Source organism: Furipterus horrens, unplaced genomic scaffold (genome assembly GCF_987537825.1).
Source record: "Furipterus horrens unplaced genomic scaffold, mFurHor1.1.pri manual_scaffold_10, whole genome shotgun sequence".
Taxonomy (NCBI): Eukaryota; Metazoa; Chordata; class Mammalia; order Chiroptera; family Furipteridae; genus Furipterus; species Furipterus horrens.
This window is the reverse complement of record NW_028327180.1, coordinates 87321182-87340509: the sequence shown is the minus strand read 5'-3', so window position 1 is coordinate 87340509 and position 19328 is coordinate 87321182. Positions and strand designations below refer to the sequence as shown.

The following is a 19328-nucleotide window of genomic DNA, read 5'->3' as shown; positions in this document are numbered from 1 at the left end:
TCTCTCCAGCCACATGACAGCCCGGGGGGTTGTGAGACCACCCTGCACGTTGGATTCCTAGAGTCCTAAATGAAAATAAATGATGACTCTTAGCTTTCGACTTTCCCTAGAACTTATCTCATTTATTTCTTCCTTCCATGACTCCCAGTAAAAAGGTCAGTAGCACATGTATTTCACAACCTGCTTTCCCTGTATTTCCCACATTCTTCTTCCCAAAATTCACTAGAGACCAAATAGTTTTTTGAACTTCCTCTTCCTGTCTGAATGGGACTTCCCTGACATCCTAGCCTCATATGGCCCCCTCAGGTTATCCGTTGTCTATCTTTCCCAGGCCTCCAGTGGCAGAATTAGAAGGTTGGGAGAATGTGAATACAGAACACATAGGTTTAATACTTAAAATACAATCCCTATCGCATTTGTAAAAATAAAACCTTTTGATAAATAAAGCAAAGGAAAAGATTGAAATACCACCTATCAACTACTAAGAATAAGAACCATGGAAAAGGGCACCTTAGGGAAAGTTTGGAGATGAGGAGAAAAAAGAAAATAGGGACTTTTGGCCAAGATGGAGGCGTAGACAGACATGCTGTGTCTCCTTCCACAACTAAGAAGGAATACAACTATCTCAAAACTAGAAACAAACAGAAGTTCCAGAAAATCAAACTACATGGAAGTCCAGCAAACCAAGATATAAAGAAATACTCATCCAGACAGGTAGGAGGGGCGGAGCCAGGGTGGAGAGGACACAGTGTGGTGGAAGCAGCAGCAGCAGCAGCAGGCCAGCAGAAAACGCAGTCACGTGTTTTAAAAAGTCAGGAGGGACACCTGGGGAGCATTCCCAGCTCCTCACCGGCCCTAGCAGCTCACAGTCCCAGCACCAGGGAAAATCAAGCCTCATTGCTTCTGATTGTGCAGACCAGCGGGGGTTGGGGCAGAGGCAGAAACTGCCAGTCTCAGCAGAGTCCACTGGTTTAAAGGGCCCCCATGGTCCTAGAATGTGCGCAGACCCACCCACTCTTGGAACCATGGCCAGGGCAGCAGCTAGAGAGGTGCCAGTCCAGTGTGGAAGTGGGAGAGGTGTCTGGAAAAGGGGCGAGTGCTGGGCAGGTGGCATTGTTCCCTCTTGGACCCCTCCCCCACATACAGCGCTACGATGTGGTGAAACAGGCTGCTCTGCACTGACAAATCCCTAAGGCTCTGCCCCTTACAACATAACAGGAGTGACAGCTCTACCTGGGACGCAGAGGCAAACAAACACAAGAGCCTGTCAGAATGAGGAGACAGAGAAGTATGACCCAAAAGGGGAAACACATCAAGGTTCCAGTGGGAGAACTAAGCGATGAGGAGATAGTCAACCTAACAGATGCAGAATTCAAAACACTGGTGATAAAGATGCTCACAGACTTGACAGATATGCTTGAGTATGGCAAACGCATAAGAGAAGTGAAGGCTGTGCTAAGTGAAAGGAAGGAAAATCCACACAAAACCAATGGTGACGGGAAGAAAACTGGAGTTCAAGTCAATGATTTGGAACATAAGGAAGAAGAAAACAGTCAACCAGTGCAGGATGAGGAAGCAAAAATTGAAAAAATGAGAAAAACTTCCCAAATTTTGTGAAGGAGACGGACATACAGGTTTGGGAAGCACAGAGGGTCCCAGGCGAGCTGGACTCAGAGGGGACCACACCAGGACGCATCATGATTGAGATGCCAAAGGTGAAAGATAAAGAGAAAGTCTTGCGGGCAGCAAGAGAGAGGCAGAGAGTTGCCTACAGGGGGGTGCCTACAGGACTATCAGCTGATTTCTCAGAGGACACTTTGCAGGCAGGAAGGGACTGGCAAGCAGTATTCAATGTGATGAAACCTGCAACCAGGATTACTCAATCCAGCAAAGCTATCATTTGGAATGAAAGGGCAGATGAAGTGCTTCCCAGACAAGGTGAAGCTAAAGGAGTTCACCAAGCCATTATTATATGAAATGTCAAAGGGACTTATTTAAGAAAAAGAAGATCAAAACTATGAACACTAAAATGACAACAAACTCACCACTATCAACAACTGAATCGAAGAAATAAAAACAAAATCTAACTAAGCAAACCAAAACAGAAATAGAATCATAGGTATGGGGATCATTTGGAGGGTTATCAGCTGGGAGGGGCGAGGTGGAGAAATGGGGAAATGGTGCAGGGACTAAGAAGCATAATCAGTTGGTACAAAATAGACAGGGGGAAGTTAAGAATAATATAGAAAAAGGGTGAAGCCAAAGAACTTATATGCAGGACCCATGGACATGAACTAAGAGGGGTGGGATTGCTGGAGGGAAGGGGATGCTGGGAAGAGGGGAGCAAAGGGGCAAATAATTGGAACTACTGTAACTATATAATCAATAAAATGTACTTAAAAAAAAGAAAATAGGAAGATAAATTCGAACTATAGTACTGATACAAACAGGAATAAAGGGAAGAATGATAGCATTTTGGCATACAGCAGGAAGGGAAAGAAGAAAAGGGACACATATATGACTGGTCTTGGAAAATGGTCTTTCAAATAGGACAACCTTAAAATCAAAATCCAGTGGACCTCATTAAGCCCCATTCTGTGGCTTTCGCATCTTCATTTTTCTTTTCTGGGCAAGCACTGTATAATGTGGGATAAGGTATTGCGGTCACTAGCATCTTTGGCAAAATGGAGGCAAGATGGTAAGTTAATACAGTTACATGTATTCAGTTTATGGGATGTGTTTATTCTAAGATTATATCTTCTCCTCTCTGTTAGTTGAAATATATTTTCTTTTATACACAATGCTTTTAATAGTAGATGAATGTACACATTAATTTGTGTGTGCGTGCGTGTGTGTGTGCATGTGTGTGTGTATCTTTAATTGAAAAACAATTGCTGGAAACTCTGGAAACTCCTGTCTGGGCCTTTGAGTCCCCATGAAGAGCTGCTTGCCCCTCCTCCCATCACTAACATTTGTTGAATTAATATTCACTGAGCTTCTTCCATGTTCTAGACACTAGGGCTAGGACAGCTTAAGAGACTTGGCCAAGTTCACAAAGCAGATAGACACCAGGGCCAAATTCTAACCTAGCACAGCACACCTTCAAAGCAATTCTTCTATTTGGCGATTCCCTTAAGTAACTATGCTATTATTTGACCTACTGTATATTTTCACTTCTCCTTTGAGTCACTCTAATATTCATGCCATATCATCTAATAATTCTGAATCCTATACATGCCAAACAAAACTAAAACAGTCTCAGTTTAATATTAAAGGGGGGGAGGAAGGGAGGAAAGAGGAGATAAAGAAAATTAAAGAAAATGACAATAGACCATGTCTGCAAAATGTTTAAAAGGGAGAAAATTAAAAAATTTCTTCCACAGTTGTATTGTTCCATATACCACGTAAGAAGCTCAATACACAGCTTCTCTCCCCCATTTCTCTTTCTCTCCCTCTGAATGTGTTTCTATGTCCCTCTCTCTTTACATATATGTGCATTTGCAGGTATAATAATTATTATTATTTTTGATCAGATAGTTCATCCAATATTTTTAGGATTGCGAGTTCTGGGAGGATAAGCAAGAGGAGCCTCTAATTTGTTGAACCCTGAAGGTTTGATAGACTGTTCTGGCCACATGAACTAATAAATCACAGGGAGCCAATAAATATTTAGTTGGCTGTAGACATTTGAAAATAAAATTAAAGAAAGAAATTCATTTTTGTCAGCTTGTGGGAACCTTGTCTAATCTTTATTTCCCTATGATATACATCAATTAAAATCTCACACATTCCCTAAAGAGTTCAGATTTAGTTTTTATCCATTAAAAAACATCCTACAGAATATTCAAGTGCATATTGAAAATAATAGCTATGTCTTAGAATTCTTCAGTTTTATCATTAAAACCTTGGTAATAGTACAGAGAAAAATAAACAGTAACAAAGACATGCCTTTATTTATTCAGGGCTATAGAATGGGTATGATATCATTGAATCTTTTAGCCATGAATTACGTTATGTATTAAAGTTTGAAACTTGTAACACTTTAAAATCTTTTGTGACCATATTCAAAATTGCCTCCACACACTCTATTAAAGAATACAATTGTCGTAAGGAAATAATAGGGCCTCATGTTTATAAATAACACAGTAACATTCTTGGCAGCTACAGACCTATTCCAGGGTATTAGCTCCTGTATGAAATGGCTCTAGAAAACCATGTTTTATGAATTCTGAAGCCTACTTCTTGGCTTTTATCTTTTCCTTCTTCTTGCAACTAAAATGTCACTTCCTTTGGGCGGCCTTACTTAAATCTCTTAGGGAGGTTTTGCCATTTCTGTGTTTCCTCTGACTTCCACATCTGTCCTAGCACTTACTGCCTTATACTTTGAGGCTCCCTTCTGTCTTACTCTCCTTCAACTGTACATTATTTATGTACTCATTTATCTCTACATCCTGAGTATGTAGCACATGCCTTGACTCCTAATACATGTCAGAAAGTACTTGGTAAACAGTAACTGCTCTGACACTAAATGGACAATCTGGTCACCACCCTTGTGTCACTCACTGTATGGAGAGAAAGAGTGTATATATCGTCACATCTGATGACAAATTCTTTTATAAAGACCTTCTGAGACCCTGGCTGCTGTGGCTCAGTGGATTGAGCGTTGGCCTGTGAACCAAGTGTCGCTGGTTCAATTCCCAGTCAGGGCACATGACTAGGTTGCACGTCAGGTCCCCAGTTGGGGGCATAAGTGAGAGGCAACCACACGGTGATGTTTCTGTTCCTCTCTTTCTCCTTTCCCCTCTCTCTAAAAGTAAATAAATAAGCAAACAAACAAACAAGTAAAAAAAAAAAAAAAGACCTTCTGGCTTCTCTCTCTGTTGTGGTTTCTTCCAAGACTTTAGTTATCGTTAGAGGAACAGAGTTGGCTCTACATGCACAGTGGTTTATAGAACCTTCTCTAGATTTCTCTACCTCTGCCCTAGCACATGTCTGGAATATAGGATTTCACAATCTATTCCCTGTTCCTCTAGGATCAGAATCCTACGAGGAAACTTCACAGTTGAAAAGAACCTTTAGAACAAGGTAGGCATTCAAAAGTAGCCTCTATTCTTACAGAAAATACATATGCAGGACTGAATGACCTGTTTCTTGTCTCAGATCACGCACAGCCTGAGATCAGGGAGTTTTCCATATGTCTTTTTACAGGCTCCAGGAAGAAAAATAGTGAACAAGAGAACATTTAAAATATTCACATTTTAAAATCATGAATTTATTAAAATCCAGTTTCTATTCAAAATGAGTTTTTTATTCTCCCCAGGTACAGCATAATGGCTGGTGTATGTTTAAGTATAGTGCCTCTAGTGTGACATGTCCTTATTTCAGAACAGCCCTGCCAAAGGGTCTACACACACTGTCCCAGGCAGGTGCTGGGCGCAGACCTCGCTAACACTCTATTTGTCTGAGGAGAAACAACCCTCCATTGTGATTTTCAGCTCAGCCCTGGATTATTTACAAACATCTTAGGCAGACACTGCAGACATGAGAAGTACAGTAACTCTGAAAAGAACAGCAGTAAACCAAACCTCTAGCAGAAAGGAAGCTACCGGTCTATTCCCCGAGAACTGATATCTTTTAGGAAGAAATCTGCTTCTCATTAACAAACAAGCAAACAACAACAACAGCAAGAGAACCAAAAGAAAACCCTCTAGGAGCCAGATAGGGGTCCGAGGAAACATGTTATCCCAGCAGAGGTCTCTGAAATGAATGCTACTTTCTCACATTTGATTTGCTGGGGTAAGTGAGGGGCATATTAAATATTTAAGTTTTGCTTGTTTTAGAAGACAGTCTGTGTATAAGTAAGCTGTGGTCTGTTAATTCAATTTCTCATTAATAAGTAAGACCAAGAAAATCTTATTAAAACATTAAAACATTCCAACTTAACTGCATTGGGGGCTTTGAAGAACCATTAATTCACATCTCAATAAATGACTTTTCCATTGAACTCCTTTTGGTATATTTTTTAATCTATAAGACATCCAGGTGGGTGATTGCATCCTTTTGAACAAATCTTATGTAAAATAAGATCTTCTAGGACTACACTGTTCATTTCTTAGTCATTACCAATATATCACAGATGTGTAAGAGATTAACAGAGAATACCAATCGAAAGGCGCATGGGATAATCTTTATGAATTTTGGAACTCTTCTTTAAGTCTAAGTTTATTTTAAGATAAAAAGTAAAATAATACAAAGGAATTAGTTATTTGGAGCTAGAAGATACCTTGTTTCCTACAGATAACAAAGCTCTAGATCAGTTCAGGGCCACATGGTGGGTTTGCAGTGGGTCCCTGACTGGCAGCTCAGAGGACTTTCCCCTCCATCCTGCTGCCACTGAGGAGGGCCCACTTCCACTTCACCTGGACAGTTCACTCAGTGCTACCTGCCAGTGCAAGTCCAGGGACGTTCCGTAGATGACTGCTTTCCTAAGACCAGAAGACACACCGATATAAATGAGCTGGGTCAGTGAAACTGATCCAACTATAAAGCCAGAGGCCATAAGAGTCAATCACCAAGTTCATTACCTATTTACTCAATAGACAAGGTCAATTCCAATCAATAGCAGAGAGTACAATGTGGCACCATGAAATGACAAATGTGAAACCTTCACAGACGCACTGATGTAGACCAATCAATCAACCCCATTTCATTATCCTTTCAATTGATCAGAGATTCTCCCACAACGTGTAATTGAGAAAAAATTCCAGAAGGACAAAGGGGCTAAACAATCACGTTCTAGGCTCCTGACTCCGTTCAGGTTATCAAGCATCACCATGATTTGAACAGGTGCAAACCAAAGGCCAGTTTTAAAATGACATATTAAAATCATTTTATGCTTCCTATAGGAAAATTTTATTTCTATATAATTTAAGAATAAGCAATGAAAATGTAGCAGCTACCTGAAGTCCTTATTTTTTTGCACTGACTTAGAAGACTTGTGACTGTGGATTTCCCACAGATTGTATACAGAGGGCAGTATGTGAGCAAATACTCTGTTCTGTGTCTTCAGAGTATGGAGCTCTAAAGTAGGCTGTTTCTCGGAGAGTTTCTTTGTGTTTGATGTGGGCTAGGTTTGTTTTTAACTACAGAAAATTAGTTTTTCTGTTTAAAGCCAAGTTAGCCTCCATCCATTTCTCTTATATTTCTCAAGTATTTCAGATAATGGTGAGGTTGTTAAAAACAAAACAAAACAGTCTGTATTATATTTAGAGTTCAGCACTCATCTTTGGGCAGATCAGCACTAACTACCGACTAGTTCTACAGAAAATAAAATAAAAGAATCACCCTGCTCCTAAGGAGGACTGTGAAAAGCACGGGAACTAGGCCACCTGTGACTTGTCTGGAAAGAGCTCTGACCTCACAGGCATGAGGAGCCACTGCGTCTCTAAGAATGAGTCCTCAGTCCTGAAACATAGGTTTCCATGGGTGGATTTGCTTAGAAGATTCCAGTTTTAGTACTTGATATGAGACATGGCATCCAGTTGACAGACATTCAGGTACCTTCTGTGCCTCTGGAAGCACTGATGAAAACAGTTACTCTAGCAAAACGCAAGACCTTGCAGCGTGGTGTATAATCTTAATAATACAGCTCACTGTATGTGGGATTTTGCTAAGAAAAGGTTCTCACTCCCCACCAACTATCTTCTTCCTTTGGCCCAGTTTATTTCCCTATATCCGGAAAGACTGACAGGCTTTGCAAGAATGCTATGGGTTTTGTAATGAGGTGAGAACATGTTTTTGTTTAAGGAAACACAAGCTCCCAGGTGACCCTTGCTGTTTTAAGATAACACAGATCTCAGGACTACATTGTGAAAGAGCAGATACGACCTGTGTAACACACAAACATCTGCTCAGGGCTGACGTCTTTACAAAATAGTTATTCCAGGCTGGTTGTAATGATCTGTGATTGGTTTTAGCTAAAAGAACTGTGAGAAAGGAAGAAAGCCAGTACCCACTGAATCCATCATGGCTACAAGCATACAGTAACAATTAAAGTTACGTTTGTATCATCAAACCATTTTTCATATGTTTCTTCTGGGGGCTGGGGAGCGGTCCTTTGGGGGCAGGAACGGTTTTCAGGCCACATCTCTATCTCTGTGTGTGTGTCTATTGTTCTTTTTTGTTTTCCACAGTTGGTGGAGGGACGTACACAGCATCTCAGAATGTTTCTCTGCTAAGGCAGCACATGTATGGGCATCTGAAGATTAACACCAGCACATGGAATACATACAGAGGTAGTTCTAACTCCGTATCATCCCAGGGAATGGGGAGCTTGCTACACAGAAAAAAAAAATCTGTATTGTATTTCGAGTGCAGCTTCTTTTAGATGCCACTTTTCTTTGGGCCGGTCAGCTCCAATTACCGACTAGTTTGCTAACTGGATAGGTTTTTGGGACCACAAAATAGAGAAAGAAGCGCACACTGCAACAACCTAAATCCTAGACCTCACAATTCCAAGGTGGACAACCTCTTCCTCCAGACCCTCAATGTTAAGTCCTCAGAGAAAATGTTCTCTCGGTTGCAGTGTATCTTCATGTCCTTTCTCACCTCTTTCCAGTTTACATATTCATGTCGTGACACTGTTCGTTATATGGATTCAAAATGGATCATCAGCTAGTTGCACAGAATAAAACAAATAGCCACTCATCAAAGCGAAGTCCAAGGTTTACCTTAGTTCCTTGAAGGGGTCTGCCCTGACGTTAGGTGTCTCTATGGATTTTGGAAACACTGTGCCCTCTGCTCCTGTAAACAAAAGAAAAAAGCAAACAGAGGTTGGAGACTGTTGGAGGAGTCCCCTGGGGGCACAATCAGCTAAATGCAGTGAATCCTTCACACAACCCAATACACACATAGTTTGCCACTGGCTTTAGGGCTCCATAATAGGAAAGCATTGAATCAACTCATACAAACAGCCTTTGAAAAAAACAAGGAACTTCTTTTGAAAGTGTTCCTGCTGAGATCAGAGTGAGGCCAGGAGGCAAATTCCATGTTGACTTTATAAAAAAAAAAAAAAAAAAAGGCTAGAAATGACTGACTCTGGTCTTTCATAAACTTATAATAGTCACCCAACTAGAAACGTTTAGAAAAACAGAAGCTGAAGCCCTCTTATTGCATTGCATTCAGGGCACAGATCACAGGACACACAACATCTAAGCACTGGCGGAAAACTCTGTTTAAGGCTGTAAGTAAGATATTTGCCAAATGACAATTAAGCAGAAGTTTTTCAGTAAATAAAGTTCTACACTATTACCTTGAAAAATGAAACACAACACCATGCGAGATCATTTGAAGTTCAGCGCTTTTACACTTTGAGTATTAACATGTTGCTTACCGGGGTATTTAAATGCCTTTTAGAGATGATGAGAATTCTCACCACCCATATGCAATTTGTTAACATTGATCCTCAACCCAGTCTAGACATTTAGCAGTTGACTTTGCTGTAAGCTTTTATCTTCACAACTTGTCAACACCAGCTAAACCTTTCTAGCCATAAAGATTGTGATGATCTGATTTGTCTGCTCCCAAAGTGTTTTCAAATCATTTAAGTCCCAGTTTATAACAGGCAATTGCACTGGATATTAGTTTTTCAATTAAACTTAGCTAGGCAATATCCTGTACTTTGAAGTAAAGGTGTTTATTTTTACACACTTGGTACAGTTCTTAGATGCTGTAAGAAGGGTCAGAATAATATCTTGCATTCATGACTGAGTTTCTAGAATCCTCTTGCATTGTTATAATGTCTAAAAATCCTCCATTAACCACTAGTATTCCAAATCCAGATTTATCCTGACATAACGATGAGTTTAAGAAGACGAACTGGTTTCTTTACTTTTGTAGCCTCTATAGAAATTTTGACTTTTCTGATATGATTAAAAGACTATTGCAAGTAAATTAAAAAAAAATAAAAACCTGGACTTAACATTATATATGCTGTTATTATATATATTTCACTAAAGCAAGTATAGTTATTTCTGTTTATTTGCATTGTCTATACTCTTTAGTCCTAACTCAAATCTCGCCTCCCTCTACCAAGAATTCTATGAAAACATCACTATAAAGAGTATTACCGCCTTTCAAATCAGCCACTACTGTCTGACTGACCCACATGGCAGTTAGTACTGTCCAGGGACAACCTTTGTTATTTGAACCGTGACTAGAATGCTGTTGAGCTTCCTGTTCCATCTGTCTCCTGCCCACAGCCATCATCCTTCCATAAAGTCTTTGTAGCTGAAGAATACTTCCTTCGCAACTTTTGACTATGCCAAATACATGCATGCTGTAGAACATTATTACATTTATTCTGACAATTATCCAAAAATGAGGGATGACATGTTCTTCTGTGAAATGAATCTCAAAAGCCTGGGGCGTTTTCTCTGTCCCACCCAGACTGCGCTGAGCCTGTTTCTTCTTTTGTCAGATCCAATGACAGACCCTCATCTGCGACCTCACTTCTGACAGCGGGCTGCACCGAGCTCCCAAAGGCGTGACCATTGCAGCGGAGGGCCCGCGGCTCTGCCACCCTTCTAAAGCCATTCCAAGGAGGGGGAAAGGTTCCAGTAAAGCAACCCAGCACATTACAGGTGTCCACTCCATGTCTGTGGAAAGAACATGGTCTTCCCTGAACACCTGGCCTTGGGTCCTCAGCCTTCTGTGACCCCTGGATTTATGTGCCCCTGGCCGGGAGTGCATCTGCTCGCTGTCACACCCCCATTGTCTAGCACAGTGTAGGCGCTCAACAGATCCTTATAAATTGACTATACATCTCATTTGGCACTGAGCACACGCTACCTTGGATTTTTATTTACCTCGTAGATAAAAATCTCCAACTAGATCTTAAGCTGCGTGCAGTCAGGGACAAGGTCAATATAGAATCCAGTCAGATTAAAGTTGAGGTTCCGGAGGCTTCAACTAGACTCATTTCCAATGATTCCTGACATTTCTATGGGAGTACTAAGTTATTGTTATGAAGAAATAAATGCTTTACATAATGTCCAAACATCACAATCTAACACATTTTAATGCTACCTTTAAAATAAAAGAGCAGGCTAATAAAAAATGCTATGTGGCTAAACACATATAGCTCTAAAGTAGAATAATATCAAAAAGGCTTGTGGTCTCTTTCTTAGACCAAGGGACCTGCTTATCTTAAATATAATAAGAGGGATGGGGCTAAAACACATGGGGTGTTTAGCACTCATACGTGGCCAGTGAGTGCTGGAACTGAGAGTCACAGGGTACTAACGAATCTGCTTTTAGCCACAGAGCCCTAATGCCTTATGTTCTCAGTTCCAGGCCATGGTGGCACTTGCTAAATGGCAAACCAGCAAAACCCGGGGGATGGGCCTCTGCCAGGTGGAGGAGGCGGGTGGTTGGCAGGCTCTGGATAGGACGTGGAGATGAGGGGTGAGCGGCTCATGCTGTCTTAGTGCCCATCCAACCAGATGCCCTTTGATTTTGTCTTTGCTGGACTTTGGCCACAGGGGAATACATGTCCCATGCATATAGAAGGACAGACTCACAGATATGACTTCTCAGGGAAAACTATCCAAATCTCTCATTAGCCAAGAGATCTTGGGCATGAAACCCAGTCTCTCTGATGCTCAGTTTCCTTCACTAAAACAAGGGATATTGATGGTAGCCTCATCTCTAGGGGTCTTGTATGAGATCTCAGGTACACAGCAATCAGCAGATGATAGTTAATCAAATAATACTACTAGCACCAAAATGTGTATGGACCCTAATCATTCCTTCTCTTTCCAGGCCCTCTATGATTCTCTTAAAAAATAACAGCACTTACTATAAAACAGAAACCATTGAAACAATTTTTATTTGATCACCAGAATAACCCTATGAGATAGGGACTATTATTATTTATTATTATGCAGGTGGAATCTGAGACCCAGAGAAGTCAGGAAATTTTCCTATGTTCACACAGCAAAGGGGCAGGGGGCAGGACTTGAACTCTAATATTTCAGCTCTGGAATGAATGAGCCTGACCACTATGCAACACTGTCTTTTCCAGCAGATGAAGTTACTTTCTACTTGCTCATCTTTTCATGAGATACAGACAAATACCAAAATGTTTATACCCTCAGGTCGTCGTCGGCAGCCGTCCGTCTCGAGAGACGATGGTGTAGCTTCTTAAGAGTCTATCTGCACCGCCGAGAATGGTTGTGCAGTCCGACTCGGGAGTGACACGGTATCTGTCTCCTCCCGTGTTGAATCGACATCTTGCGATGACGCTGGAGTGTCCTCTCCAGTGAAGCTGAAGCTACAGAGCCTGGGCAGGGTGATATGGAGGGTCTGCTGTTGCCCATGCAGCAGACCCCCCCTCTCTTCGCAGCTGAAGGGTCCAAGGGAAAGACGGAGTCAATACAGCTTGGCTTCAGGTGCGCCGCAGGAGTTGCCGGTGTTGACTACAACGTCAAACCGCCTTAGGGACTCCGGCTCCGGATTTTCTGTCGGGGTTTACTCCCTTAGCCTTTCCCCTGAAGAGGTATGCCGCAAGGCAGCGGAGGTTTTTTAGAATCAGAGTTTTCCTTCTCTGATGTGCCCTGACTGGAAGATCGAACCAGCGACACTTAGCTCGCAGGCCGACGCTCAATCCACTGAGCCAAACCAGCCTCAGGTAATACTTGCTAAATCCCCCATCACCCTGCTTCTAAAAACAGTTCCCATGTACAATGAGATGACTTATTAATACTTTTCAAAGAGACCATTTCTTTTCAAGTGCTATCCGGTTTCTGACTTTTACACTATTTTTCACTTCCCCAGAAGCTACAGAGTGAACAACTATCCATCAGAATGAATTTCCCCATCCCATCCTCTATCCATTCTTGGGTAATAAATTATTCCCAAATTTATTATTTCAAAAGATTTCTATGAAAGTCATACCTACTGATTCCTTCTCTTGACATGATATAATTTACTAGCAATAAATGTTCATAAACAGTTGGAGGGGAAAATCCATAAAGCCATTTCAGTTTTATTTTAAGTTCCATTTAATGTCCCTCAAAAATGATTCCATCAATGTGTTTCCATTAGCTAGTTCTCTGCCCAATAACTTAATTCCACACAATGAATCAGGAACTTATAAAGCCAGTGACAAGATCTATCTAAAGTGTTTTGAATCACCACAAAGATGAGCTCAATGGCTTTGCTTCCCCTAGTAGCACAGGCATGGGGTAAACTCTTTTAAAAAAAAATCTCAAATGCGCTTTGTTGCCACAGTAACAACAAAGCCAGCTTCTCCTCTCTGGAATGGGTACTCAAGTTTGAAGCTCAGTTTGGTCATGCCTGCCCCTCTGAGTGTCCTGGACGTCAGGAGACCTGAAATCCAGTTCTCTCTGTGATGCTTGGCATGTCAGATAACCTCTCTGGCCCTGGATTTTCCTTATTTTCTTTAATATGATAGTTGGGATGAGAAGTATCAGAGCTAAATTGTTTTCTCCCCAGATCTAAACTGCCATAGGTAACAATCTAATCAAAAGAGATGCCTGTCTTTAGCCACGTCCATTCCCTACTAGGAAAACAGAGCGACCCTAGAATATCACAGGAAATCACAAAAAACTTTCCCAATGTTTAAGGAAAAAACAAATAAAAGCAAACAGATTTTTGTCCACTTTGAACATCATTTAATTGGTAGAAATAATCACCAGAAAATATACCTCATAAGAGATGAAATGGTACAGAGAAAAATCTACTGTAGATGAAACTAACTATAAAAACAGCAACAAAAAACTTGTTCATAATTCTTTAGAAATACAAAAACTGACCTGGGGAATTCAATTTTATAAAAAATAGTAAACACTGAAGTGCTTGAACTTGTACATGTTAAAGTCAGCCATCAACTAAATACTGAAATAAAAACTTACACTTTCAGAATTTGGTACAGGAAAATTGGACTTGAGAGAAACTGGACAAAAAAGAAAAAATTACAATGATAGAAGTTATAATAAGTAAAACTGGAGAGAGAAAAATTTATGATGAATCAAACCTTTGTTGTACATGCAGGACAATAATTTTAAGAAAAACTTCTAAAAAGTTCAGAAATGATTTTAAGTGTGCTGCTTAGAAAATTGATTAAGGAATTAGACTAGCTTAATGGAGTTTGTTCGGGTAAATTCTTTCTTGATGTACATTCATTAATATTGGCATAATTATGATCAATGCTTTTGTATTAACAAACACAGTCTAAAAATCATCTGTGGGTTTAAACGGTAGGGCCTAAATGTTCAACAGGTTTAAAATGCAGAGTTAAAATATCTGATGACCAGTGTTTGAAGTCTAAATGTCTGAAGTTCTCTAATTCATGTTGCTTGTGTAGATATAACCTGAATGACAGCCCTTAATAACAACCATATTTTACTTAATACGATAAGAATGTATTTCCATACCAATATTAAATTATACATACAGAAAAGGTGTCAATCTAAAACATGGCGATAAGAAAATGGGAGAAGGAATGATTTGATTTCCTGAAATATCAGAGAACCGAGAAACCAGAGATCTGATTTTTCGTGCTGATTTTGCATAAGCTCATTATGTGACTTTTGGCAATTTGTCTTCTATTCTTATTTCTCCACTTATTACACAAAGTGGGGGTGGGGACTAGATACTCTGCAAGGCCTTCAGCTCTGCTTTTTTACAATACTCCGAACGACCTGGCTGAAAGGTAGGAATGATAAACCCAACATTCCAATTTAAGAAATATGTATCCAGCAGGGGGCTCTACAGGTGAGCCGCAGGGATATGGAGCTCACAATCTAGTACAGTGTAGTATACTCTTGACAGTGTGCATAACTAGTTCAAATAATGAGTAATAATCTCACAAATAAAAATATACATCAGTACCAAAGGGTGATTAAAACTTGAAAGGAAAATCAAAGATGTCTGTATAAAACTTGGGGTCATCACCTGGTCTGGCAACTAGGTTTCCTGGAAAAAATGAAGTGTTGCTGATATCTGTTAAGTAATTAGGCACGAACTAGTGAAGAGTGGGAAGTAGCAGCAGAAAATAGTGCAAAGGTCAGTGTGTCCAGACCATGCTGACTGAGGGCAAGCAGCGTGGGTGAGGCTAGAGAGGTAAGTTGGCCCAAGTAATGCAAAGGCCCTGTGGGTTGCAGCAAAGGTTTTAAGCAGGGATCTGACATGGGCAAATAGGCATTTTTCAAAGGTCACTGGTGCTGCATGTTATGGTCTGCATGTGTGTGTCCTCCTAAAATTCCTGTGTTGAAACTCTAACCTTCAACAGAACCCAACCACGCTGGCACCCTGCCGCTGGCCTCCAGGCTGTGAGAAATAAATTTCTGATGTTTAAAGCACCCCGGGTATGATATTCTGTTAGAGGTGCCTGAGCTGAGACACTGCCTCATGGAGAAGGAAACAGAGAAGGAGGGTTAAGGTGCGGTTGGGGGAGAAATGGTGATAGGCTGGATGAGAGAACGGGCAGTGAGGATGGAGAAGAGTGGATGGTGTAGAAAATATTTAAGAGGACAACCAATGGGATCCAGGGATGTGCTGGAGGAGCGGGAGACTGAAGGATGACCACAGGGCCCATGGGAAGAGCTGAGATTGATGGCAAAGCCAAATGATTAATGCTCAAAGCCAGCTGTGCCCACGGCAACCTTATACTTCAATAAAATCCTGCGTTTTTATTTTATTTTTTTATATTTGGTATTTTAGTTGCAGTTGAGATTGCCCTTACTTAATAAAAGAAGCTGTTCTGAATCCGACTATATTTTTCTTATGAAGGTGCAGGCAACATGACAAAGTAAATTTAAGTCTCCTATAGTATATATAAGCAATATTAAAAAATATGAATAATGTAGTAGTTCCTAGGATAATAAACATTGCTTCTGTGCAATGTAATTTTCTGGTTACTTCTAAGTTTTAGCTAAATACACATTGATATATCTCCTATTGTTTAAAAATCTCTCTAAGATACATGAGATACTGTTTTTGAGTCCAGGCTAAAGAATATGGTTACATTTTTATATTTAAATATTATTTAATGTGTAAGATGTATTCCCCAGAAAGCCAATCTCCTCTATAGCATCCTGTCCATGGTAGGCATAAAACAGTGAATTGTGGAAGGCTTGATCACAGGAAATTCCTCAGAAAGAGTGATTTTATATTAATATAGTCCCTAACATGGACTTCTGACTTCCTCCTCATAGTAATATGCAGGAAGGAATTCTTTTTAAGGAAGTGAGTTGGGTTATGTTTAGCCAAGGACTGAAAATGAAATGAGTATCAGTGAAGTTGCAGAGTTCCTACAAATTCCAGGATTAAACACTTGGACGGTGGCTGTTGGCCTCTGAAAAGCTTCCCAGACTTGAACAATAGACAGATGCAAGACAGCAACTTGGAGTGGAAAAAGTCACTTGAAGTCATTTAATCCCATTCTGTCTCCCTAGCTGCTGATCATTAATCATTTGCTAATGCAAAACATTTGTAGCCTTTACAAGCTGTTTCCAGGATACGTACCAAATATTTTCTTTTTAGGAATTAGGACAGATTATCCTAACCTAAAAGTAAAGATAATTCATTCAACAAGTATTTAGGGAGGGCCTACTCCATAGATGGGTTTGTAGGGAGAACAGAACTTTCCTCTTTATGGGTCATAAATTAATTAAAAAATTAAAAAAATATGTAAAGTCTACAGCCATTTCAGATATTGTTAACATTCTTTGTCTGTAAACATTTAATAATTACCTACTATGTACCCAGCACAGTGCTAAGGCAATATTCACTGTGAAGACCTGATGTGTGCGCTTAGGGAGTTTTATTACAGCTAGACAGATGTAGAGAACACATTTAAGCTGATTTTTAAATAACATTATTTTAAATCATGCATTCAGTGGGGGTGATGTGGCTAAGGCTATAAAATTGGTTCTTGAGGGGGCAGCAAAAGAAATCTTGCTCTATGAATGTATAAAGCACAGATATACAAATAGTATATAAGTAAATATACGTACCTCTGTGATACTAAAACTTCATTGGAAGGGAGGAATTTAAAAAAGTGTGAAAAAACTCCGTAGAAGAGCCCTATTACAAAAAAGCTGAGAAACACTGTTGCAAATGCTATGAGTTGTTTTAAGAGAAGAATAAAATGAGGCATGCTTCCTTTTAATGTAACTGAACCAGCCATACTATCAAGGTGCACATTTTAAATACTCGTGGAGAATGTGAAACCGCAGAGCAATTTAAGATTCATATATAAAAAAGTTCTGGCAAGACACGAAGAGACAAGTTGTTTAATTAAACAAACTACTCTAGAAACCAACAGACCAGAACTCATGCTCGGCTTATCATTAAACCCAAACTGGAAAAACTAAAAGGAATCAGCGAAGCAGCAAGCAACCTCATTTCAGTTTCTTAGGACTACATTATTTGTGATAGTAAATAAAACCACACCGTAACACAAATCATTTCAACTCATTGGTTGCGTACGACGTTAATAGGACGAGGCAGCCTCTGAGTCAGGACGGTCTATGAATAAGCGCATCAGCACCGAGCCAAGAAAGCCGCTTGACCTCAACAGCAGATGTGCCCACCTCCTGGGTTCTCAAAGATGATGAACGCAGTGTGTCTCATGCACGAGATGAACGTGGCCCTCAGCCCATACTCCCCTCCAGGGCTCCGTGGAACCGGCGGCCAGAATCAGAGAGCCCAGGGAGAGACGGAACACGCACAAGGCGAAAGAGTGAAGGAGAGCGTCAGTTCTGCCTGGCCTTCCGCGAGGGAGTGAGGGCCAGATGGGAGCCCGGAACACATTGCTTCCTCAGTCGAGATCTCAAGGGTCCCTCTCTGTGTGAGAGCAATCAAGACTCAAAGAGTCCATGGATGCAGGTGAGACTGCAGGGAACACGTGCATGATTTTAAGGGCTTCTCGGTCATTGAAAAAGAAGTCAAACACTTTGTTCCTGTGGCTAAGCAGGTGGGGGCGTGATGTCTTTCTATGGAGAAGGAAATTGAAACATTAATTGAGGGCCACCGAGAAGCAGTGTCTGAAAAATAATTGGAGGGACTTACAAAGTCATTTACAGGAGAGGTAGGTGACGAGAACTGGCAAGTTGAAATCTTAATAAAAGTGCTGAATGTCTCAAAGCATTAAAACGCTTAAATGATTTAATTTCAGAATCCAATCTTATTATGAAAGAAAGCCTCAAAATACTTTACAGGTGACTGAAAGGGTAATTTTGATGGTATGTTTTTACCTCATCCACTGACTTTATCCCTAGCGTGGCCAGTATGTACTTACGGACATCCATTTTCCCTGGCCAACAAAATACCAGTATCGTTCACGAGAGCAAAGTACCCAACTAAATAATCACTTTCTCAGGCTTCCTGGAAGCTAGGGGTGACCATATAACACAATTTTGTTTAATGAGACGTAGGCAGAAAACTACTGGGGAGGGGCACTGGGCAAGCTTTTACGTCCTAACAGGATGGTTCTTCTCTTTTTCTTTCTTGCTACCTGAATATCCACATGATACATGGAGCTGCAAGAGCTGTCTTCTGACCATGAGGCAAAGGCCAGGGAAACTTCAGCTGTGTTGACCCAACACCACTAAGCCACTAGCAATCGTCTTTCATGTGGCCTCTTATGGGAGAAAAATAAGTCCCTGTATATAATTTGCTTAAGCCCCCTTGTGGGAATTTTGTTCCTCAGTCCTGCCTAGGGTTCTCTACTAGCCTCCCCAAGACCAAGGAGAAAGGAGCACACTGACCCTGTAAAAGGGCCAGAATCATCACCTAGAGCTTTTCTGCCATATGCCAAATGACCACACGTTGAAAATCACTCTTACGGTACCTTTATATTATATGGAAGTGCCTTTTTATTGATTGCTGAGTAGGGTGAGGGTTTTCCCACTTCCTGGACGTTACTTATAATGTTCTCAGTCAGAAAGCTCTTTTCTTTAATGTTCAGCACATCAAATCCTGTAGGCCCAGCTCGGATGCCACCTCCACAGCGAAGCCTTCCCCCATCCTCTTCTCAGCACTCCCACATCACTGCTTCCTTTGTGCTTCCGTAGGGCTTCCCAAACTCTCTGGCAAGCCCTCGTTCTGTGCGTTCCTGTGACATGGTTCGCTGAGCATATCACCTGAGCTCCTTCAAGTCAGGGACCAGTCGTGGATGTAACTGCTTTTCTAGACAGGGGCCTAGGCACGAACTTATATGTTTTGAATCTAATTTCACACAAGCAGGAAAAGTTTCAGAATGAAAAAGCAGCTTCTGGAGGGGAGAGGTTTGAGCTGGTCAG

At 40.8% G+C, this 19328-nt stretch overlaps 1 protein-coding gene across 2 annotated transcripts in view; it reads right to left on the bottom strand.

Moving 5' to 3' along the window:
- SGCD (sarcoglycan delta) overlaps positions 1-19328 on the bottom strand; it is a 372537-nt gene that overhangs the window by 79138 nt on the left and 274071 nt on the right. For both annotated transcript variants that reach the window (XM_090288487.1, XM_090288486.1), the window contains exon 6: positions 8730-8802. In XM_090288487.1, coding sequence (XP_090144613.1) covers positions 8730-8802 — 73 coding nt within the window. The remainder of the gene's footprint in view (positions 1-8729; positions 8803-19328) is intronic.